Source organism: Microtus oregoni, unplaced genomic scaffold, assembly GCF_018167655.1.
Source record: "Microtus oregoni isolate MIOR12 unplaced genomic scaffold, Mior012 000005F_ref0000423, whole genome shotgun sequence".
NCBI classification, from domain to species: Eukaryota; Metazoa; Chordata; class Mammalia; order Rodentia; family Cricetidae; genus Microtus; species Microtus oregoni.
The window spans coordinates 50,123,247-50,149,171 of NW_024543064.1; the positions used below are offsets into that span (position 1 = coordinate 50,123,247).

Consider the following 25,925-nt stretch of genomic DNA (forward strand, 5'->3'; position numbering starts at 1 on the left):
GCACAAATGTAGTGTACAGAATGCTACAAACAAAAAAACTCAAATTAACAGAATATTTTTTAAATTATAAAATGACAATCAGAGCTCCTGAGGAATACAGACATGTACCATGAGAACTTTAGTAACATATCATAGTGTGATTGTATGCTAAAGACCCAAATACTGGCCAGCAAGAAGGCTCAGACAGTAAAGGCTCATGCTGCCAACACAGATGATCTTAGCTCAATTTCCAGAACCCATATGGTAGAGAGAGAAAACTGTCTCCTAAAAGATGTCCTCTGATATTCACAAATTATATATTTTTACACAATGAAGACTTTCTATTTTCTAACCTTATCGACAAAAAAAATACCATTTAAAAAGATGTTCTTGAAAAAAATTTCTATTTTATCTTTTCACCATGCTTCAAATGACAAATCAAGAGAAAAATAGAGTAAAACACATCATAAAAACAATCTGGGACGTGAAGCTTGAGAAATATCAAGGTGTAAGCAAATGAAGGATCCTAGATCAAAACAGTGATTTCCGTCACCTTTCGAGGCAATCAGTGCTTGCATCCTGTCATGTGGGCTGGTGCACCCCAGCAGGTCAGGGAAAAGACTGCAAAGGAGACCAGCTGACTCATTTCCCCATCACGCCATTACATATTTCCTACTCACACCTTTGCCATTCTTCCAAACTCAGCTCCATGGAGAGGAGAAGGATGGGAGCAGGAATTACCTCTGTCTGAAGGCTGTTCAAATGGAGAATCTGATGAAGATGCTTTCCTGCGAACTAAGGTTAGGTGCACCACCTGCCCTGCATTTCGTAATACTTCAACAACATCCTGGTTGGCAAAACCCTGAATATTCACACCATCCACCTATGACATCAAGAGAAAGAAGAGAGTTTCAACCAAACCATCACCATTTTTGTTTTGAAAGAAGGTCTCACTATGTAGCAAAGAGAGACTAACTCAGTACACAGCCCAAGCTGGCCTCAGATTTAGTATTTCTCTTGCCTCAGCCTCTTGAGCGCTGTCTAGAGGTGTCTGAGACATCATGCCCATCAACTATTCCCATTTTTAACTTTGGCAGTGCTGAATAAAATGGGGTAACTAATTTTTCTTCCCAAATACTTTATGCAGTATCAGAAAGTATTTTTGAATAAAAATATAAAATTAGTTTTGTTGACAAATTTACATGCAAATAAAATAAATTCCAACACATACACACACATATATTGTTTGTTTGTTTTTTGGGTTTTTGTTTTGTTTTGTTTTTCAAGACAGGGTTTCTCTGTAGCTTTGGAGCCTTTCCTGGAACTTGCTCTGTAGAACAGGCTGGCCTTGAACTCAGAGATCCACATGTCTCTACCCATGAGGTCTATGTACCCAATGATACATACAGACTCTTAAAGAGTACTTTATAGAGAATATGGAAACACCTTTCAGATACATTTCTATGCATACATTTATTTAAGTGTGTAATTTTCCCCACCAATATGTTTAGTAGAATATCTCCTCTTTGACAGGAATAAATCATATTTAGAGTCTAAAATCATATAAGAGTCTGAATCAAATACAATTTCACTGCAATAGTAAAGCTAATTTTTTAATACCTTATGAGCTGGGTATGGTGGAGCACGTGTTAAATCCCAGCACTTGAGAGGCAGGTGGACCTCTAAATTCAAGGACAGCCAGGTCTACAAACTGAGCTCTAGGCCAGCCAAGGCTATATAGTGACATCCTGTGCCAAAAAACAACAAACCTTAAAATTAAAATAAAACTAAAATTACAAAATTAAACTAAGCCATCTTCTTCTCTTGAATATGATAGAAAGACCAACCATCCTCCCTCCATCTTGATTCAAACGTACAAGAGAAAGCCATTACTTACAGCCACTATTTTGTCATTCACTTGAATTTGGCCATTGTGGTACGCAGCACTACCTGGTATTATACTTTTCACATAAATCCCTGAAGCTTCCCCTGAAAGTGCACAGACATACAGAAAAAAAGGAAGAAAGCTAAAATTAGGACCTGATTGCAAAATTCTTATCAAGAGGTTAATTAGCTAAAGAGGCTGACTAGAGACTTCGTAAATACTATTTTGAACACATGCAGGGAAATTGATGGATTATTTCAAACTGTCACCATCACAAGTGACCTGAATTCAAAATGATTTGACTGATGACTACCCTTCTGGAGAAATAATCAGTAATGGAACCTTGATGAATGCCTTTCTCTCTAAGCTGGGATTCTGGGGAGCTAGGACAAACCCTGGTCTATCTCTACTTGAACTGCTAACTCAGCGCAAGCTCTCATCATTTTTCACTAGCATCAAGACAAGAGTCACACATATCCCTCCTATATTTAAGTTGAGTGCTGATGTGTATCATCCAGATACAAAGAAAACCACATGTGGTCCTTTAAAAAAGCTAGCATGGGCCAGCAAGATGGCCTGGCGCCCTGAGTTCAATCCTAGGAGCACACATAGAGCTGGAAACAATCAGCTTCACAAAGTGGCCCTGTGACCTTTACAGGAACCCCAGGACAGGCACACACATCCCTATACACATAGAATAATAATTTTAAAAATTAGAATGAGCTCAGCAGCACAAGATAATCCTCATACTATAAAATTAAATATTTAACAACAAACAGCTATAAAAATTATAAACATATAAAAAGTAACATTCCCAAGAGAAAGAACTACAAGGAAAATGGTTTAAGTATAAAACTGTATCTCTTAATGGTATTACTAAGCTCCCACTGCTAGCATAATTATATAAACTTTACTGAATCATATCCCAGATCATCCGTATCAGTAAAAATAATTTATATTTCTGCAGATGGCCATGGGGGTATACAGCAGGTAACAACTAGCATTCAGCAGGTCGACCCACCAGACAAATGACTCTCTGTTGGGGAGCCACACAAGGAAAAGTCCATGGGTCACTGACGGTGGAAACCAGTTGCTACCGTCTGTAATTTCTCTCATGTGCCACTTCATTTTTTTCCCTAAGAACTGCTATGGGTATATTGCCATTGCTTGTATGTTTATCTCGTGAAAATATTTCAGCTATTGGGCACTCATATAGCTGTGGATGGTCAGGAAGATGATTTCTACTTAATTGTGTAATTATGATGAATAGATATAACACTAGGCTATTTTTCATTATTCAGACTGACACAGCCGGGCGGTGGTGGCGCATGCCTTTAATCCCAGCACTCGGGAGGCGGAGGCAGGTGGATCTCTGTGAGTTTGAGGCCAGCCTGGTCTACAAGAGCTAGTTCCAGGACAGGAACCAAAAGCTACGGAGAAACCCTGTCTCAAAAAATCCAAAAAAAAAAAAAAAAAAACAGACTGACACAGGAGAGTAATAGTTTTCTCAGTCACAAAGTCAAATAATTTTAGACTTCCAAACATATTCAAAACAATCCGGTTGCCCCTGGAGACAAATACCTGGTTGCTCCTAGAGACAAATACACATGGACAAATTCCCAAGTCTTGTTTATTGCTGACTCAAGGTCAGGCTAGAAGCAACATTAGTAGACATATCTTTCTCAGCAACTGACTTTTTGCATGTAGTTCCAGCCTCAGTTTATGTTATGGGCTCAAGGTTCAGTCTGAGAACCTGAACTATTTAGGCTATGTGCATGGCTGGTCAATGTGGCATCCCAAGCCTAAGAGAAACTTGTGTGACTTATCTTGTTTTTTGAGAATGGGTCAGGCCCTGAAAATGTAACATATAATTGTCCATAGTTTGGCTGAGGATAGGAGGCTGTGTGGAGCTCTGAAGAAGGTGATGGGAGAAAAGGGGTGGAGAGATGTGCAGGCTGTGCAGTTAGAGAGAAGCTTCTGAGCAGAGCAATAAGGAGGGATGCAGAGCTGATTAGGCTGCTGTGGAGAGCTATGTAGAGGAACAAGAGAGATGTTCAGAGGATCTTTTTTCAAAATGAAGTAAAAGAGAAAGCTACCATCAGAAAGTGTGAGTTTGCTTATTTCTTCCCCTTAGACAGAAAAAGTCTAACCCTCAGATAGACAAGAACTTTTCCTAAGCCCTCACCATATCAGTGGATTTTTTTTTTTTTTTTTTGCATAGCATGGGTGCTGACTAGAGGCTGGCCTCATCAGTTAGCCATATATTTCAATATCATCTTCCACATATTCCTTCTACAAGGCATGACACGCAGACTAACATTGCACTAAGTACCAATAGCTTTCCTGACTCTACAGGTTTCTTCTTCCCTATCTAATCCTCCTTCCCCATTGCCCAAATGCTTCTTTCTCAAGTCTCCTCTCAACTTCAGTCTTGCATCTGCCATGCTAGAACAGTGCTTGCCTCTTTACTAAAACATGTATTTCCAGTTATCTTTAAACATTTAAAGGGTTTTACACTTTAATTACATTCCCTGAATAGATTCTTTGGTTTGTTTTGGTTTCTAAGATTAAGTTTCTCTGTGTTGCCCAAGCTGGCCTTAAACTTGTGAGCTCAAACGACCCTTCCTACTCAGCTGCTGAAGTGACTAAGATTACAGGAGAATGCCATCATGCCTGGGGGTGCCTCCATGCCTGCTCAAACCCCAGCACAAAAATCAAAGACCAAAAATAAATGGAATAAAGTGTTTTTTAAAGCTGTCGACATTTCAAATGTCTCCTTTTTTCTCATCCTCTTAAAACAACCCAAGCCCACACGTTTTGAGAGTAAATACGTAAAAAGATTCTTCTCTGTACTCAATAACACAAACATCAAATTTTCTCTCATTCACTAATTTTTCCTTAGACACTGAGGCATAAGTTTAGGAACTCAGTCACTACTCAACTTTAACAAGATAAAAGACAATGAAAACAATTCAGTATGTTTTCTGCAACATTATTTTTTAAATACATACTTAGCTTTTAAAGGACTTATTTAAATTCTGAAGCTAAAAAGTGTGGCACGTAGAAAAATCAGAAGTTTTGAAATTAGATATTTCATTAGGCTGAAATAGCACAAAGTGGTCTGCCATGAATTTCATTCAGGCCTGTGAATACATTAGCACTCTTAATCTCTCCACCTGCTCCCATGCATGGTGACAGTTTTTTTTAGGGAAATAACTTTCTACTTGCTATTTTTCAGAAAAACTAAAATACTTCATAGCTAAATTCTCATGTAACTGCCAACTATTTTTAAAGGTTTATTTTTACTTAACTAGTAATTCTTCAATAACCAAGGGAAAACTAACAGTGAAAGTTACTGCTAACTTTCTGGTTACATTTGAGGAAAAAAAATTAGCCAGTTACTTGAATCATGTATTCTTGCAATGTACTCCCCATATATGAAAGAAAATAGTTCTAATGAAATACTTTTCTATCTTATTTTTTTCATGATTAAACACAAATATATTTTGGGTATTTACAATATACAATATACAGTAGTCAATTTACTTTATCCCAGACACATACTGTATATCTTAACAGTCGCACAATATTCAAAACAGAACTAGAGAAAAGTAAAGTTCCAATGTTACAAAATAGACTATACATTAAATTCCTTTGTTATTAACTATAAAGCCAGCTGTTAAACTATTGAGGCAAAATGTGACTCACTGACAAGAAACTGCTTGCTATTCTAGATTCATAGTTTTATTGTTTGAGTTTTAAATTAAATTCTGTGGGTACTTAATTTTATTATCTAGACATCTTAACATCCTTTATAATTATCCAAAATATGAAGTAGGAATGATTCATTTACCTGGATGAGCTGCTCCAACATAGCCAACAATTCTAATACCAAGACTCTGTCCATCTTTTTTAACAAGTTCAACATTGTAAGTTTCAAAAAGAGAACAGTCCTGCAGAGAAATAAAGCACCCATTGTTACATTTTAAGTTGTATAAATGTATACATACTCAATCTGTGTACCCAGTTTTTTCTGAGACCAACTGAATTAAGAGGGTCCCCATGATTTCTCATCCTTGAACCTGCCCCTGTAAAGGGAGATTACTCAAGTGGGCCTAATGTAATCAAAGAAGCCCCTTATAAGCAGAGTTTTCTTCTACTGGTAAGCGAGGGCAAAGAAAAAGATTTGAAACATACAAGATCAACTAGTTGTTTGAAGGTGGAGGGGTCATACAAGAAAGATGGGAATAAGAGGACCATAGGGCTTGAAAGATGTTCTGGCTGGAGGGCAACAAAGAAAAGGCCCTCCGTCTTATAGCCAAGAATTGCATTCCTCCACCAACTTGAATGAGTTCATCAGCCCAGGATATCAAGAAGGGAGCTCAGATAAATATCTCCACTTACCCTTCTAAGAATCTAAGCAGAAAACCCAGCTAAGCCCACTCTGATTCTGACCTATAGAACTGAAACTAACCAAAGGTATTGTCCTCAGCTGCTAAATCTGTAACAACTTATAACAATAGAAAATTAATACAGACATTTGGAAAAACCTGAAGCTGTATTTTCTGAAAGAATCACAAGCCTAACAAAAAATTTAGAAGCCAAGGGGAAGCTAGTTATTATATATATATATATATATATATTAAAACTGGCTCTAAAACTTTAATACTTTTTTTTTTGTTTGTTTGGTTTTTCGAGACAGGGTTTCTCTGTGGTTTTGGAGCCTGTCCTGGAACTAGCTCTTGTAGACCAGGCTGGTCTCGAACTCACAGAGATCCGCCTGCCTCTGCCTCCCGAGTGCTGGGATTAAAGGCGTGCGCCACCACCGCCCCGCTCTAAAACTTTAATACTTTCATCTAAAAGGGATAAGGTATCTAAACACCAGCACTGTTTTCAAGCCCAAACATCAGCATCAGAAACTAACCACACACATCAGAGAGCCTTGTGGACTGGATAAAAAGACTTCAGTGAGCATGAGTAAAGATGGGAACTGAAATCAATTAGCACCGCAACCTGGAGAAACTAAACAAAGTGCTAACATCATAGATATAAAATCCTGTCCACTGGGCAGTGGTGGTGCACACCTTTAATCACAGCACTGAGGGGCAGAGGCAGGCAGATCTCAGTGAGTTTGAGGCCAGCCTGATCTAAAAAGTAAGTTCCAGGACAGCCAAGACTGTTACAAAGAGAAACCCTGTCTTGAAAAACAAAAACAAAAATCAGAAAACAAAATTCCTTTTCTTTAGTTCCCAGGAAATGATTCTCTGAAGATAAGTGCTAGCCTTCTGCTTGTTCTAACAGAGTCTCCTTCTCTTCCCGTCTCTTCATGCTTTTATTCATGGGGAGGAGAAACTGGGAGACAGTTCAGTCAGCAAGGCACTTGCTGTATAAATGTGAGGAACAAAGTTCAGAACCCTAGCAGCAGATGTTAAAAGCCAGGCATGGTTGCATATACCAACCAGTATTCTCAATACTAGGGAGACAGACAGGATTCAGGGGCTTGCTGGCCATCCAGTTTGGTTGAAATGACAAGCTCAACTTTGTGAGAAGACTCTGTCTCAAAAGTAAGGTAGAGAGTAATAGTGGAATACAATGATTTCTGGCTTCAAGGCAAATATGTGTGCATGTACTTGCACACATGCACGTATGCATGTACACACCACACCAAAAAGAGGAAGAGAGAGAAACAGACATGTCTAATATTCATCATGAGTTCTCTCTGCTTTAAATATGAACACTGAAGTGTGACTTATACTACTATGGTCACCCAGCTGAGAGAATTTCTCATCTTGCATTGAATCACAGGTAGCATTTGATATAAGAAGAATGGTTTTTATACTCACAGAACCAAGGGTCCTGTTGGCTATAGTAGGCAGGGCAACAGGTAAGGATACAGGTGTAGGAGGTGTCACTGCAATTTGACCAACAGGGTCTCTGGCCACCAACATCCTCACTGAATTCCCACAGTTCCTTAGCACCTGAGCAACTTGTTCACTGGTCATCCCTTGCACATTTGTACCACCAATCTTCAAGATGTGGTCCCCTGTCTGTAGTCTCCCATCCTTTGGTGCAAGAAAGAAAAACAAGTTATTCAGAGAAATCTATGATTTAGCTTAATTGCTTAATAAAAATACATCAGACTTTCATTTCTGGCAAAAAGACTGACGAAGCCACTTCAAATGCTGGACAAACCATTTCTAATGATCTACTCAGCTGACAAAAGATAAAGCAATTACTTGTAGAACACAAAGATGGAAGGGTCCAAAATGAAATGAGTAATCAGACCTCTAGAATGGGTCTCTGCTGGAGGGTTTTTAATGTACATCTAATAGCTTAGAGCCAGAATATAATGACCACGTAGGTAAGAAAGAAATCAAAAGCTTAGGATGTCCACGACAGTCAGACATTCTGCAGGATACAGAAGAAAGTGACAGACAAACTGCCAATAGAGCTGAAACAATCTTCCAAATTTCCTGCTTCATGGAAAAGTCTGCTGGATACTATGGGCCTGTAGGCGGAAGATGGATGCCCCAACATTACAGAAGAACTTTGGGTGACTGTCCAGGCAGCAAGATGTCTCTGTCAATTCTAAAGTTTTGGGAGTTGCTTACAATACACTTCCTGTTAACTTAGGTAACATTATATCCTTCTGGGGTCTTTGATGGAGTTGAAAAATAAATAGTTATAATTAAAATTTTCCTTAGTTATGATAAAAAATAAAGTAGACATAAATATTTTAACTGTAATTCTTGCTTGATACCTGTTTTGTTATATGTAATTTTACTATGTTAAAGTTAAAACCTTCCTTTTTATTTAAACAGAAAAGGGGAGATAATGTGGGATTCCCTTCTGTATGCTATGAATATGCTTTATTACCATTGGTTATTAAAGAAGCTGTTTTGGCCAGTGGCTTAGTAGAGTAAAACCAGGTGGAAAATCTGAACAGAGATATAGAGAGAATGTAGGCGGAGCCAGGGAGACGCCATGCAGCTGCTGAAGGAGAAAGACACCAGCCACCAGCCAGAAAATGGTAGGCCACAGCCTTGTGGCGATACACAAAATAATAGAAATGAGTTAACTTAAGATGTAAGAGTTAGCTAGAAATATGCCTAAGCTATTGGCCAAACAGTATTGTAATTAATATAGTTTCTATGTTATTATTGGGGTATGGGCAGCCAGGAAACGAACAAGCAGTCTCTACCTACAGAGGACGGGAATAAAAACTAGCTGCCTTTCTACTTTAATAATGGTGATATTCTGTTTCTACCCACATAATACTCAGCTAAAATAAATACCTACTTAAGGGGTATCCAGGGGCCTAGAAGATGTGGCACAAGCCTTGGCAATCTGAGTTTGCTACCTGGGACCCACATAGTAAACTGGATATGGTGGCCTATACTCCTAATTCCAGCACTCCTTAGAGTGAAAGCTTTCTCTCTCTCTCTCTCTCTCTCTCTCTCTCTCTCTCTCTCTCTCTCACACACACACACACACACACACACACACACACTAAAAATTTTCAAAGTTGCTGGGTGGTGGTGGCACACACCTTTAATCCCAGCACTTGGGAGGCAGAGGCAGGCGGATCTCAGTTTGAGGCCAGCCTGATCTACAGAGTTGAGTTCTAGGATGGTCAGGACTGTTTCACAGAGAGACCCTGTCTTGAAAAAACAAAGAAACAAAAATTTCAAAGTAACAAAAATTTTAAAATAATGAGAGCTTCAGGAGCCCTGATGAAAATGGGCAAAGCTGCCTTGGAGTTGGACCATCAGGAACAGAACTGGGGCCTGGTCAAATAATAAAGAATATTAGCTGGGCAAACAAAGAACACGACACCATCAAGTATATATTTAGTCACTTCCCAGAAACTATTTTTTTTCCCTATTTTACTTCAACTCTTAATTTAAAATCATGTAGATAATTTGCATCTGTCACCGAGAGTCAAACATTTTCTCCTTACAGAAAAACAGGTGTTCTAAGGAATTAGTGAGTGCAAAAATAGCCGTCAGATTGATATGAACGATGCCGAAATGGCAGCTGCTTTATCTTATCCAGCAGCCCCAAACCTGTATTTCACTGATAGTCTCACCATTCTCTTTCCATAAAGTACCTATGGATCACCTCGTTCTTTAAGTCACAAATCAATGAAAGTTGATCAAGAGTTGTGCAACACCTGAGCACACAATATGCTGTGCTGTAGCCAGCAAAGCCTTGACATTGAGATCCTCCTGCCTCAGCCACTGAGTAGTTGCACTTCAAGAACAAAAACAAAACAACTTTTGAAAACATTTCAATGCCTTTGCAAAAGTAAAATAAAATGATCTAAAGAAGGATGGCATGGTAGAGTTTGAAACCTCCCTAGTCTACAGAGTGAATTCCAGGACAGTCAGGACTAATCAGAGAAACCCTGCTTCAAAAAAAAAATACATAAATAAAAATAAAAAATAAAGAACCCCCCCCCCAAAAAAAAACCCAACAAAACAAATGGCCGGGGCACTGTGGTAGCCCACGTGTGACTCAGTTTCCGTCTGGAGTCAATTCTGACCTAAAAAGTCATTTGAGCTCAAGCTCGCCTGCTCTTCTTGCTCCAGTATCCTTGAGGGTTGTGAGAAAGTTTTGATTAAGCCCATGGAAAAAAGCATTTTGCCCATGAAAAAAAGAACACACTATCTAGCAGAAAGAATATTGCTGACACCAAACCTTAGGAACATCGAGATAGAAAGTTAAAACTGCTTGCAAGCAGCAGGCGCATGACAGACAGGAGTCTGCTTCCTCAAGGACAGGAATGACCGGTGGTTAGATACTGACTGACAGTGCTGTGTTTTGTTCTGTTTTTGTATATAAGCAGGTTCTGAAACAAACTCTGGACTGTGCAGCATAAACTGGCAGTCTCCTGAATCTACCCCGTGTTTCCTATCTGCATTTCTTTCAGTCTGACATTTCCTTAATCCTCATGCCTCTACCCAAATATCCCCAGCTGATTTTGTTGGAGCAAGCTTCAACAGGGCAGTGATGGCACAACACCTTTAATCCCAGCACTCAGGAGGCAGAGGCAGGCAAATCTCTGAGGCCAGCCTGCTCTAGAGAATGAGTTCCAGGAGGGCCAGGGTTACAGAAAAACCGTCTCGAAAAAAAAAAAATCAAAAAAGCAAACAAAAGAAGTCCTTTAAAAGATGTGTTTAATGCTGTGAATACTGGAGAATATCTGAGAATTACTGACAGACAGACCTTTTCTCTCTCTCAACCCAAATTTATATATTTCCCTATCCATACATTAACTGACATGTAAACCAGACATTATGACTTACATCTGTAATACCAGAACTCAGAACGCTGAGACAAAAACTTTACCCTGGATCTAAAGCTAGTCTAGCCTATAAAGTACAGTTCATAGCCAACCTAGGCTACAGAGTGACATCCTGTCTTTACAAGAAAAATTAAGTAAGTTAAAAGATAAATTGATTTTTATCAAACTTTGAAAAACAATATACATGGGCTGAAAAGATGACTCATACCCACATGGTGGCTCACAGCATTCAGGAATTCCAATTCCAGAGGATCGGATACCTTCTTTTGGCCTCTGTTGGGTACTGCATGTATAAGGTGCACACACATACAGCACCAAAACACACAAAATAAAAATAAATCTTTAAATTTTCTATTTTACTTACTTTCTACAATAAACAGCAGCTGGACAAGAAAGAGCTTTAAAGTCTGATAAACCCAAGTTGGTCTGATGTTCATCATACCTAGCTCAGAGATCCCTCTTATGCAAAAGCGAAAATAAATTTCTGTCTTGAGGAATTCTGAGCATTAAATTTAGTATCATATGTACAAGGCTCCCTGGCAGGAATTGCATACAATTCCTGTGTGTGTGTGTGTGTGTGTGTGTGTGTGTGTGTGTGTGTGTATGAAAGAGAGAGAGAGAGAGAGAGAGAATGCAAATAGGCATGTGTGTGTGTGTGTGTGCTCCCTGGCAGGAATTGCATACAATTCTCTCTCTCTCTGTGTGTGTGTGTGTGTGTGTGTGTGTGTGTGTGTGTATGAAAGAGAGAAAGAGAGAGAGAGAGAGAGAGAGAGAGAGAGAGAGAGAGAATGCAAATAGGCGTGTGTGTGTGTGTGCCCAAGGAGGCTAGAAAGGGTTACCTAATCCCTTGGAGCTGGAGCTACAGGCATGTATAAACTGTCCAATGTGGGTGCTGGGATCTGAAGTCTGGTCCTCATGAGTGAGCAGTAAGTGCTATGCCATCTCTCCAGTATATTTCCACCCAGTTTTTGAGTTACTTTGCAACTCTCTTCCCTTTCAGAGAGGATCTCTGGGATGGCTCATCTTCCTTGCCAATTTGACTTAATTTGGAATTACCTAGGAGACATAGTTCTGGGAATGTCTGTGAGGGTGTTTCCAGAGAGATATAAGGAAGACCCGCTGGATGTAAATGGCACTATCCCATAGCCAGGGTCCTGCACTGAATAACCTGGAGAAAGTCAGCTGAGCACCAGCATTCCCGGCTCTTTGCTTTCTAGTCTATCCAGATAGAAGGAGTCCTAGCTAAATGTTCACAGCACCATGAACTCTGCCATGCCTTCTTCCATCATGATGGTATTTGTTGATAACAATGGGAAAAGTAGCTAATGCACTAGCTTAGGATGTAGGCGTGCTGAGAGAACACATTCAAGACTACATAATAAGACTGGGTGCTAGGGTGCTACAGGATGGTTACAGCAAGAGGAATTGGAAGATTTTATCTGGCATTAGCAGGAATAAGAGGAGTAGCTCTGTCACTCTCTAGCTGTACAACCTTGGACAATTTCTTAAAGTTTCCATACCTATGATTTGGAAATAAAACTTAAGACTGTTTTGAGGATTACATTAAAATGATGTATATTAGGCAGATGACAATATTTGGCACAAGCTCCTGCTTCGCCATTACAAATCTGTGATGGACAGGCCCCCTAGCCCCTCCTAGATGATCTGAAACAGTGACGATCCCTTCCAGGAAAGGGTGAGAATCAGACTTGGGCTTTTCCCAACAGTGCCTCAATGGGATTAATCTGGGAAACTCTGCACATCACGGTGTCCTTGTGAAAACTCATAACACACATTAGTATATTAAAAAGCTCAGAAAATTCTTACAGTAAAGGAACTTATTTGATTTCACTTAAATTTATTTGGTTCTTTGTTTTTCAAAATTACTGCTGCACTTTGCAATGTCATTCCATCTAGCAAAGCCTACCAAAATTTCTAGGGTGAAGGGGAGGGGAGAGAGAGACAAAAGAATCTTCTATAATGTCTTATTCCTTTTAGGTTAAAAAAATAAACAATTTTAAAATTTATTTTATTTCGCAGAATGGAAAATGGTTCAACAGTTGAGGATGCTTGTTGCACATTCCTGAGGACTGGAGTTCAAACCTCAGCACCCATGCAATATAGCCCAGTATCCTTCCAATGCCTGTTACCCCAACTTCTGGGACCCACACCCTCTTCTGTCTTCCATGCTCAGACTCTAACATACAGTGTGCTATACACACACACACACACACACACACACAAAGTATTTGTTTAATATTTTCTGTTTTATGTGTAGTAGTGTTTTGCCTACATGTATGTATGTGCACCACATGCTTGCCTCGTGTCTCCAGATGTCAGAAGAGGGTATTGGATCCCCAGCGCTCTCAAAAACTGAGCCATTTTCCCACCATCCACTATAGGTATGGTTTAAAAACACACACACAATGATCATTCCCATTCTAGTCACACACGTGTGTTGTGTGTGGCATATTACGTGTATGGTATGTATATGTATACTCAGGTGCATACATCTTTGCATGTGTGTGGGGAGCTGAAGAGCTCTTGGGTATCCTGCTCTATCACTCTTTATCTTCTTACCCTGAAACACAACCCCTCACTGAACGTGGAGATAGTCTGTCAGGCAGCAAGCCCTGCAGCCTCTCATCTCCTTCCCCATAGCACAGTGTCAGGCAAAGAAAGCCACACCCACCTGGCTTTTTACATGGGTTCTGGGGATTTGAACTCAGGTCCTCTTGTTTGCAGAGAAAGCATTCTTACCTACTAGGCCACCTCTCTAGTCCTCAAAGCACATTTATATTCAAAAGAAATTTTAAAGTCAGGGAGGAAGTACAAAAAGCTTAAGATGAGCGAAATAATCACTATCTTTCTGCTGGTTTTCTCAAATTTTTGAACAATGTATATTTTAAATAAGTTTTTTAGATTTATTTTACTTTAAGTGTATGAGTGTTTTGCCTGCATGTATGTATGTGCAATACATGTGCTTGCGGAGTCAGAAGAGGGTGTTGAATTCCCTGGAACTTAAGTTATAGATGGTTATGAACCACCATGTGAATGCTGGGAGCACAACTCAGGTTCTCTACAACAAGTGGTCTTAACCACTTGGACATTTCTCCCACCCTTACCCCCCATATTTTTTAATGGCTAATTCACTCAAGTGCTTTAAAACAATCAAGCACGACTCCTCACACATACACTGAGAGGTCAAAGTTTACTGACAATCATTTTTATTGCACCACATAGTGAATTTGACAGCTGTAACGAGTCTGGGGCCCCTGTCTTATTCTGCATTAATTTCCCATTAGTTCTAGTTTCCCTCTGCTTTTGTTCTGTAGGTACAAATAAAAGTGAAAAGAAATAATAACAGTAATTATTATTATTACTACTATACGAATTGCTTTGATCTCAAAGACACATGAAAGGCATGAGACCCCAAGGTACCCATAGACAAAACATTCTACAAATAAATATACTTGGATACAGGAAGAACAGGGTGGGGTTAAAAAATTCTGAGTTTGAGCCCACCTGTGAGAACTAAGGAGCTGAGGAACCTACCTGCCTCAAAGCTGAATCTGTAAAACAAATTCATCATGTTCACTTAACTGTTTGTTAGTTATAGATAACAGTCAGTGAAAATTTATGTTTTCCGAATACAGAAGTAAAGTTACTTCTGAATTACCATGAGCATTCTAAACAGCATGAGCTCAAACTTCTACAACAATTTCTAAAATCTAGTCATGCGAGGCTGGAGAGATGGCTAGCTCTTACACTCACAACTCTTCCAGAGGACCCAGTCTGGTTCCCAGCACCTTCATAGAAGGCTCACAAGAGTTTCTAACTCCTATATGGAATACCACACACTCTCTTCTGGCTTTCATGGGTACCCACACACTTGTGACATACACACACATATACTAATAAATAAGTAAACAAATAAAAACAAATATAGTATTTAACATTTTCTTCCACGTAAAGTTAAGTAGAAAAGAAAGTTGTCAAGTTCTTACATGGCCTACTTGTGGAAACACTGCTAAACAACAAAGGTACACACTTGACATATAATACCAGAAAATAAATAAGTGAAAACTTACATGTGCAATATTGGAAAATGGATTTTGTTTAAGTTACTATTAATGGGGGAGTGTGTGTCACAGTACACATGTGGAAGTCAGAAGACAAAGCTGTGGAGCTAGTGCTCTCCTTCTATCAGTACATCAGTTCCAGAATCAAGCTCAGGCTACCAGGCTTCACAGCATCTTTAGCTGTTGAGCCATGTTGCCTACCCCAGAACAAATGCATATGTTCACTGAATATTCTGATTCTACCATTGGGCCCTTAAAAGACATGATGAAGAATAATACATGTGCTCAAAATGTAAATATTCATTAATAATTCCTTACAATAAAAATATTTTCTTCTTATATAACCAAAACCCTGTTAATTAGAGGCCAAAAAAATTGAATTAGAAATTGTTTAAATAAAGCAAATTTATGCTATAAAATGTTGTAAGTTATACTTAAACTCAAATTATTGAGTCATGTATCCTACCAACTCATGCTATAAAATTGATTTCAAATCATAACAAGACAAATTTTATAAAAGCAAAATGATAAAACAAAATCAACTTACTCGGTCTGCCAATCCTCCAGGAACAATAGTCCTCACAACCACGCCACTTGACTTTCCTCCAACTATCCCAAAACCTAGTCCAGAGCCATCATTAATGAGCTCAACCTCTTCAGTGTGGCCCCAAAACACCTACACATGAATGGAAGGTTAAAGTCAGTGTTGGTTACCCACAGATTCTTAGGTTTCCTGTATGATAATATATAACAGATTTGCAAGAAACTGAAAATTCATACAATTAATAGAGACAACTACCTATAGAGACAAAGGTATCCATATATTGGTAGAGGTATCAATCGATTGATAGAGGATAGATGATAGAGGATAGACTATTATCAGAGCAAGGTAGAGAGTCTCACCCATAGGGTATTATAATTCAATAGAGAAAATAAGCATAAATAATTGAAATACAGATCATACAACACTACAACTCAAAAAGGACTAGAAACATTTCCCAATCTGTGCCCATAACCTAGCACAGGGTACATAGAGAACCAATGAATATGCATTTGCTGAAAGATAAACACAATGTTACAAAGATTTCAGGGAGCTGGGGGAAAGGAAGGTTCATAAAAGGAAATATGCATGAAGAATCATGAAAAAGTTTAATGATAGCAGAAATTTAAATTTTACTACAAGTACTAGAGGCACACACCTATAATCCCCGTAATCAGGAGGTAGATGTAGGAAGATCAGGAATTCACAGCCAGCCTCTGCTGCATAATGAGTTCAAGGAAAACGTAGACTACACAAGACCAAGCTCATAAAAAATGTAATACAAAGAAAACAAGCATTCAACAAGAGGGAAATACAAGAGCAAAGCCGAGTCAAGAAACAGAATGAGGCAAAGACTGAAAAGAATAACAAAACTAAAGAAAGCAATGACTTAGGAAAATTAATCTGTCAACATTGTGAAGAACCAAAGTTTAATATGACTAAAAAGTGTAGGGAGAAGAGTAATGTTCTGAGTGAATATGTAGTGTTTGACATGGACATGGCCATACCAAGGACCCACGTTTCAGGCTCATGGGAGTGGCAAAGCCCTACCAGGCTCAGAGAAATAGCGAAGTCTTCCTCTGGTCCACATGCAGATAGGTGGTTGAACATGTGCATCATCGCTTTCCCTGAAGCTCCTCTACAGAGACTGCTCCCACAAACTAGCTAAGCCTTTCTCCTGCTCAGCTGCATGCAATAGCCCCACCTCCCTGTTCAACTGTATAAAGTAACCATGTTGAGCTTCCAGGGTGCTACAGCTTCTCCATCAGAGTCCAGCCCACCCAATCCCAGCTGTTTGTGTACATGTGTCTATGAGTCAGTCCTTTCTGCATTTCCTCATTGCCTCCTAGGCAGGGTTCCCAAACCCATGCAAGGATGTGACAAACAAACTAATTTAGAACACTCATGAGAGAAGACAGAGTTTCTCCAAACTCGAAATATTAGCAACATAAACATGCAAAAAGGCATAAGCAATTTTCCTTGATCAGACTCCCATGACAAATGCACATACTTTCATAAATTTCAACTGCGGAAGTCATTTTCATACTTAATTTTTCTATTCTACATTATCAAGTCATTCTTGGTTTTTTGTTTTGTTTTGGTTTGGTTTTCGAAACAGGGTTTCTCTGTGTAGCCCTGGCTGTACTGAAACTCACTCTGTAGACCAGGCTGACCTTGAAATCATCGAGATCCACACACCTCTGCCTCGGAGTGCTGGGATTAAAGGCAAGAGCCACCACTGCCCAGCCAATTTTTATGCTTTTAGAATTTATAAAATGTAACAAGCTTAAAAGATAAAAGAGGCATTGATTTTTTTCAAGTCAAGAAACAACTAAAAACAGAAAGATGGGGCTGCACAGGTAAAGGTGCCTGCTTACCAGCCTGACAACCTGAGTTCAACTTCCCAGACCCACATGGTAGAAGGAAAGAACCAACTCCCACTAGTTGCTCTCTCTCCTTTATAAGTACACTGTGACATGTTTGTCCCTGCTCACATACACAGATCCACCTATCTCTGCCTCCTAAGTGCTGGGACAACAGGTGTGTGTGCCACCATCCCTGGCTCAAAATTGAATTTTTTAAAAGTGACATCTGTTTTTTTTTAAACTTACATGAAAAAAAATGACTGCAATGATTTTGTAAAATCAATAATCTAGTCATAAACTTCCACTATAATTCATAAATATAAGATTTTTGCTTTTTTTTTTTTCCAAGAAAGGGTTTCTTTGTAGCTTTGGAGCCTGTCCTAGAACTTTGCTCTGTAGACCAGGCTGGCCTCGAACTCACAGAGATCCGCCTACCTCTGCCTCCGAGTGTTGGGATTAAAAGCGTGTACCACCACCACCCAGCTATAAATATAAGATTTTAAAAATAACCACATCTTCCTTAAGATAATCAATAGTAAGCTTCTAATAAAACCTCTGAAACTCAAAGGTATAGTGGCAGACACCCATAATCCTAGCATTCAGGAGGCTGAACCAAGGGAATTGTGAGTTCAAGGCCAGTCTGGGCTACATAGCACATTTCCCCCTCCTCCTACACACACATTAACTTACTATAACAACAAAGAACACACAACATCTTACCACTAAATAAGTTAAAAATAATATTTGATTTGGCCTCTATATAATAATCTCCAGTAAGGAAACTAACCATTAAATAGACCAAAAAAAAAAAATCAGACATTAAAAAGACAAAAACAAAACAAATTCCTCCAATAAACATTTTGTAATGTTGTCATTTAGATATATGATCACCTTTCTGGACCTAGAATAATGGAAAGGACTTCAATGACTACCAACTATTATTATAGTGGTAACATAATTTAGAATGAATATGTTCCCAAGCTTATGACCCACCATTTCAGACAGAGATGTATCAGCTGAGCTGGTGGAAGTGCGGCCCTGTGTGTGGCCCACTTCCCTGGCCACAACCAGACGCAGAGTCCCAGTGGTTTGTTGTAGTAATGCAATCGCCTGCTGATGGGAAACATTATGATCCAATGGGGTGTCATTAATGGCCAAAATCTGGTCATTTTCCTTCAATCTTTGATCCCTAATCATACAAGAAAAGAAGAATGTGTTAAGTACTGTGACAGCCTGAACACGCAAACGGAGCTGGCTCTGGCATCCTTCTATGAATCAGAGGGTCCATTAGCACTTACGTTTCTCTTACACCATCCTAACTCATGTTAACACTGCCCTTTCACATGAGACTCTAAAACTTGAAAAATTAAGTCACTTGAGCAAGACTGCACAGTTGGAGAGAAAAAGCTACATCCAGCCTCAAACTACAAGAATCTTTTGACTAATGAGTCTGTAAGAATAGACTCTGCCCCAGATAATCTGTCTCAGAGGTGCTGATATTACTTTTATTACATGTATTCAATTTTAGTTTCACATAAGGGAAACATTTTGGGTAACAAGATGTCAACAGAATATTTAGAAAGGTTTTTGCTATGGTTTCAATGTCCGTGCCTCTAAACACCTGTGGAAATTTTAATTTCTATTGTAAAGTATCAAGATGTAGGACTTCTAAGGGAAGATGACGTTGTAAGGATTATCCACTCATGGATAAGATTGGTGTCTTCACAAAAGGTAAGTTTAACTCCTTGTTGTCCTGCTTCACCTTACCTTCTACCATGTGAAGAAACAGCAAGAAGCCCAAGTCAGTTGTAAATGCCTTGGCATACTCTTCTTAGCTTCCAGAGCTATGAGCCAATAAACCTCTGTTTGTTGTAAGTTTTAAAACTTCAGGCATTCTGTTATAGGAAAATGGACTAAGACTGAGCCTCACAATCAGCTTTTAAAGGAACTGAGAAGTAAATGCTGAAGCTAGAGACGTGTGTACACTGCCAGAGGCTCACTGACTACACGGCGGAAGGTCAGGCTGCAAGGAAGACTGACTCTCACATCATAGATAAGAGCATCCTGTATCAGAACATCCAATACACAGTCAGGAAGGATAACCCATTATTATACCAGCACTTCCCAGGATGTTCCAGAACTTTATAGATAGATGCTCTTCTTAAAAAGCAAGTTGTTACCAGAAGATGAAAGGAGGAAGAAGCTGGGAGTGGCCGTAAACATATATAACAAGTGGGAGCTCTTTTTCTAGTAGATGAAGTTTCAAGAATTTTTACTATTTCTAGAATAATGGAAATGACAGTAACACACTGAGTGTATTAAACATCCCTTCAAAATGGTATAAGATTTATACTATTTGGATTATAACCCAATGGATCTATTATCTACAATAATGGGAATGACAGAAACACACTGAGTGTATTAAACATCCCTTCAAAATGGAAAATTTATACTATTTGGATTATAACCCAGTGGATCTATTATTTTAAATTTTGGGTTAAAGAGACTAGAAATAATCATCTATAAAGACAGAATAAATGTGAAAAAATATTGACAGAATTTTGTAATCATAATCTGCCACTACTGCTACCTGAATAGTTATCTAGACTAGAAATCAAAGACACAAAAACTTTGTGTGGAACCCTTCAAATACAACAGCAGGTTTATGTGGAGACAGTGGGGTTAAAGAACCTCTAGAGAGCTAACCAGCACTGGGTGCTACTGCTACTGTTTTTACTGCTAGTTTCTTATTCTCTCTAACATTTCCAGAGCTGTCAAGAAAACATGGACCAAGTACAAAATGAACTTCCTCACCTGTCTGCTACACTCCCTGGATGAACCTCCTTCACAAAGATGTCAATTAATCCCAGACTTTGGCTTCTCAGGGCCACCACACTGAATCCAAGGCCTCCAGTTGAAGGGCGTTCTATTTCTATATATTCAACATGCCGACCCTAACGAAGGGGGGAAAAGTCAGAAAGAAAAAACAACCATGATGTGCATCCAAACATCACCTTTCCACAGAACCGAACTGCACAACACACAGCCGCTTTTATGTTGTCGCTATCAGTCTGAATATGCTCAGCGTTCTCGTGATATGCTGGCTCTGGAAACCTTTTAACTTGACTGTTTTTAACAAAGCACAGAGTACAGCACTGAGAAGCATTTTACAATTCATCCACATTATGAGATAGATTCTGCGCTGGACAAAAACTGAAAACAAACACCCGTTCCCATAGTAAATTCTCAATTACTTTGTGCATAAATTTCTTTAAATTCCCCTTGATGCAAAACACACTTTTAGAAAAGAAGGCAAATCAGATATGCCAGAAGCATGTTAGTGTTCAGTCCAGTCAGAACCAGCTGCATTTATATCATTCTGTTTTACATCCACAGTAATGAATTAATGAATCCATTCACTTGATCATTTCAAAAGGCTGCAGAGTCCCAGGACTGCAGAGTATGTCACCATTTTGGTTAACAACTACATGTACAGTGTGAGAGCATCATAAAAACAATCACATCACAAGGGCCTCACGCAGAGCAGATGGAGCTTAATGTCATGAAAGAACTAGGATATTTTCCACTACCGTGACTTGAAACAATTTCCTTTTCATTCCCAAACCCAAACTTATTTATTTATTTACTTACTTACATACTTACTGACGTATTTTCTTCTCTTTTGGTTTTCTGATACAGAGTTCTTTGTGCAGTCCCAGCGGTTCTGAACTCACTCTGTAGACCAGGCTGGCCTCAAACTCACTGAGATCCTCCTACCTCTGCCTCCCAAGTGCTAGAATTAAAGGGTGTGTACCTCCAAACCCAGCTTCTTATTTTTAAGATTGACTTTATTTTGAATTATGTGTATAGGTATCAATCTGTGCACAGGTATGTGCACATGAACTGCCTACGACTGTGAGGCCAGAAGAGGGCTGGATCCCTGGAGCTGGAGTTATAATAGGCATTTGTGAGCCACCCAACGTGAGTGCCAGCAACCAATCTCAAGTCTTCAACAAGAATTCTAAATTTTCTTTAAAAAGTCAAAAACTTCAGTTGTCTACTATTTACTTCTTGGTAGGTATTAGGGGCTACAGTTAAACTATCCATTCTAATATTTCCCTAGATCTTCCAAATTATATTAATTGTAATTTACAAATTCCATTTTGATATAAAAGTATAACAGAAATTTTCTCATAGTGTTCTGTTTTGTTTGTTTTCTTTTTCTTATCATTTCAGACAGGGTATCTGTCTATGCAGCTCAAGCTGGCCTCAAAACTAGAGGTCCCCTGCCTCAGTCTGCAGAATGCTACTGGGCTGCAGGCTGCTGCGAGCATATTCTACTGTCCTGTAATTTAATGGCAAGTTCCTTGTTAGGAATAGACACAATTCCTCCTGCCAGTATAAGCAAACAAAATACATAGTAATTTTAAGACAAAAAGAATAATTCTCCTTTAAAAAGTGAAACAGAAGAGAAATTAATGAAGCTAAATACTCAGTGACATGACATAACCTTACCTGAGCCATCTGCTGAATGACTGAGTTAAAGTCTTCATTTCCTGCCTTTGGGTTCCAAGGCAACAATCCAGATGCAGTTAAATTACTACAAGATCTGTGGGCATTCCCATTTGTAATGGAACCATCCGTGAACACTAACAAACCCTTCCGAGAAAATTCAAAGTTGGCTGAACAATCCGAAGGAATATGGCTAAGCTATTGGAAAGATAAGAAAATAATCAACAGAAGTCTATAGAAAATAAACAATCTCTATCTATTGCATTATATGTATAATTTATATACATATTAAAGAAGTAAAGGGCCAGCATGGTGGCACATGACTTTAAGCCCAGTATTCGGACACAGAGGCAGGAAGACCTCTATGAGTAAAAGGTCAACCTGCTCTCTATATTTAGCAAGCCAACCAGAGCTACAGAGTGAAACTCTTTCTTAGGAAGGAAGGGAGAGAGGCAGGCAGGGAGAGGGGGAAAAAAAGTGAGACGTAGATTGTAGTGGTGTATATGTATGAGTGCGGTGTGTGTGTGGGTGACAGAGAGAGAGAGAGAGAGAGAGAGAGAGAGAGAGAGAGAGAATAAAAAACACTGGCTGATATAAGTGCCAACACAGTAAAATAAAACAACATTAACAAGGGGGATAGAGAGATGGCTCAGTAGTTAAGAGCAGTTGCTGCTCTTCCAAAAGATCTGGGTTCAGTTCATAGCACACACTGTGGCTCACAACCGTGTGTGTGTGTGTGTGTGTGTGTGTGTGTGTTGAGAGAGATGGCTCAGTAGTTATACTACTCTTCCAAGTACCATAGCATCCATATCAGCAGTTCACAGCCACCTGTATTACAGCTCCAATGAATCTGACACCTCTGCCACCCTACACACACTTACATGCACATAACTAAAATAATGGGTTTTTTGTTTTGTTTTGTTTTGTTCTACTGAGACAAGGTTTCTTTGTGTAGCCCTGGCTGTCCTGGAACTAGTTCTGTAGACCAGGCTATTTTAAACTCAAAGAGATCCATCTGCTTCTACCTCCCATGTGCTAGGATTAAAAGTGTGCACCACCAACGCCCAACAAAATAATTCCTAATTAGAGAAAACAAATAAAGTACCTATAAGCAAATCAGTATGTTCTTAAGGAAAAAGCTTTTTAATATTATAAAAGATATTTATTTTTAAAATTTATTCTTGACACACCTATGTAAGATACTGGGCCCTTTTGCATTTATCTATATATCTCCATGGAGGAGCCACAAAAGAACCACAGCAGGCAAACAATAATACTCACAGCAACAGTGTTTAATCATTGTTTCTAAGAGCCAGGCACTAGACAAGATTCCTACATGGATATCATATTATCTCATTGAATCTCTTGTAATAGCCCAACTGATGTCATTCATTATCCCATTTGGTGAATATGAAAATTGAGGCACTCAACATCCTTGTATAATATTAATGGCAAGTAAATCACAAGGCCACTTAAACACTCTAAAAAAGAGCACCCTAGCATTACAAGAAGTAACTTTTGTAAAACACTGGCTAATACAAGTGCCCACACAGTAGAATAAAAACGTTATAACAAATGTTAAAGAGGGATGGAGAGATGGCTCAGTAGTTAAGAACACTTGCTGCTCTTCCAAAAGATCTGGGTTCAATTCCCAGTACACACATGGTGGCTCACAACCATCTCTAACTCTAGTCTAGGGAATCCAACAACCTATTCTAACCTCTGCAGGTACCAGGCACACACAAGGTGATACAACTATAAAATATAAGCAAAACATCCATAGACTTAAAAAATAATAATAAATGTGAAGATAGTTTCTTATATGTATGACAAAGAGTTGCATACATGGAATTCTTACAATATGGTCACCTAAAGAAGACCTACATAAAGATAACGCCAGCTGATGTAGCAACATGGATAGGGAGAATCTTAGAAAGTCCCACCCTCGATGAGTGGCAGGTAAAAGAGAGAGCCAGTCTTCTTCAGGGACAGAACTCTGATAGATTAAAAAAGGGTCATCCCTCAACATATACACATATGAGCAACACTAAATGGAACCAGTGGACTGTATCATATATACATATATGTATGAATATGAATAATTAAAGGAGAAGAGGTAACGAAGTTTAGAGGGAGTAGGAGGAGAACACGAGAGAGGTTGTAAGGGTGAGAGTATAAGGTAAAAATGTTATAAATGGGGGTCTTGCACAGTAGTAACAAGCCTTTTAATCCCAGCACTTTGCAAATATGGGCAAGTGGGTCTATGTGAGTTCCAGGACAACCAGGACTATACAGTAAGACCCTGTCTCAAATAGATAAACAATAAAATTAACATTTTCAAAAAGAATAAATGTCAAACACAAACAAGATCAAGCCAAGAAGATCAGTCAGTACCCTAACAGGCAGTATTAATAGAACTCAGTGAGTTTAAGAAAGAAAGAAAGAAAGAAAGAAAGAAAGGAAAAGAAAAGAAAAGGATGAAGCAGAAAAAAGGACATAATAGAGGTACCTGGAGAGAATTTGTTAGAAGCTAGGGGAAATATGTTCAAGATACACTGTTTACTTGCATGAAATTGACAAATAAGTAATAAAAGACAATCTATTATTAAATAAACAGCAAGGGCCAGGAGAGGACTCTGAGTAAACGTGCTTGTTACGCCATGCTGATGTCCTGAATTCAGATTCCTGAAACCCACACACAATACTTCAGATTGTCCTCAAGCCTCCACATGCACCTTCCACACAAACATGCACATACATCATATGCACAAGAAAATCAATCAATACACTTGTTTATTAAAAAGAGAAAGAGAGGGGCTGGCAAGATGGCTCAGGGGTTAAGAGCACTGACTGCTCTTCCAGAGGACCTGGGTCAAATTCCCAGCACCCACATAGCAGCTTACAGCTGTCTGTAGCTCCAGTTCCAGAGAATCGGACATCATTATACCAATGCACATGAAATAAAGTTAAATAAAGTTTAAAAAAATAAATAAATAAAAAGAGAAAGAGAAGACAGAGAGAGTAGGCAAGAGGGCTCAGAAGATAAAGGCACTTGCTGCCAAGCCTGACGACCAGAGTTGGATCTCTGGGACCCTCATTGTATAAGGAGGGAATCAACATACACAAGTTGTCCTCTGACTGCCACACATGCCCATATACATACTACATACATACCTGCACACACACAAAAAATAAACAAAATGTAATGAAAAAAGTAACTAAACAGGTAATAAATGTCAAGAGCTGAGAATGGGGTGCAGTGGTAGGGTTCCGGCATACACAAGGCCCTGGGCTCAGTCTCAACACCATATAACAAAGAAATAAAATTAGAAGCTATTTTATAATTTTGAAGAAAATGTTAAGATCCTAAAGCACTTGATCGTTAATTATTTATCACACTCCAAAGCCCAACATAAACTTCATCCACACTTATACCATCCACGAGGCTGCCCACAGCTTGCAGGCCTCATGCACAGTTGCTAACCTAAGAGTGACGATCCTCCTATACTCCTTCACTGATCTGAAGCCACCAAGGTAAGGCCAAGGAACCACTCACTTGTCCCTTGAGCTGCTTGATGGACTGCTGGAGAGTGAGGATCTGGTTGAAGAGAGGGCTCTTCAGCGTCTCGTAGAACACGGACAGCTTCTCGTTCTGTGTCGTGTCTCCCTTCTCCTGCAGTCTCAGTCTCAGGCGGTCAAGGACCTGCAGCACCTGCATTTTCTCTTGGTTAGAGAAAGGCGATCAGAGCTCATG

General features: G+C 39.1%; 1 protein-coding gene across 5 annotated transcripts in view; it reads right to left on the reverse strand.

Annotated features, from left to right (window-relative positions):
* The window catches only part of Patj (PATJ crumbs cell polarity complex component), a 307,480-nt gene that overhangs the window by 265,491 nt on the left and 16,064 nt on the right, over positions 1-25,925 (reverse strand). For all 5 annotated transcript variants that reach the window (XM_041651469.1, XM_041651475.1, XM_041651470.1 and 2 more), the window contains exons 3-11: positions 25,728-25,894; positions 22,175-22,369; positions 20,474-20,613; positions 18,653-18,848; positions 15,801-15,929; positions 7,708-7,926; positions 5,718-5,817; positions 1,877-1,968; positions 721-862 (exon numbers count right to left, since the gene is read on the reverse strand). In XM_041651469.1, coding sequence (XP_041507403.1) covers positions 721-862; positions 1,877-1,968; positions 5,718-5,817; positions 7,708-7,926; positions 15,801-15,929; positions 18,653-18,848; positions 20,474-20,613; positions 22,175-22,369; positions 25,728-25,894 — 1,380 coding nt within the window. The remainder of the gene's footprint in view (positions 1-720; positions 863-1,876; positions 1,969-5,717; positions 5,818-7,707; positions 7,927-15,800; positions 15,930-18,652; positions 18,849-20,473; positions 20,614-22,174; positions 22,370-25,727; positions 25,895-25,925) is intronic.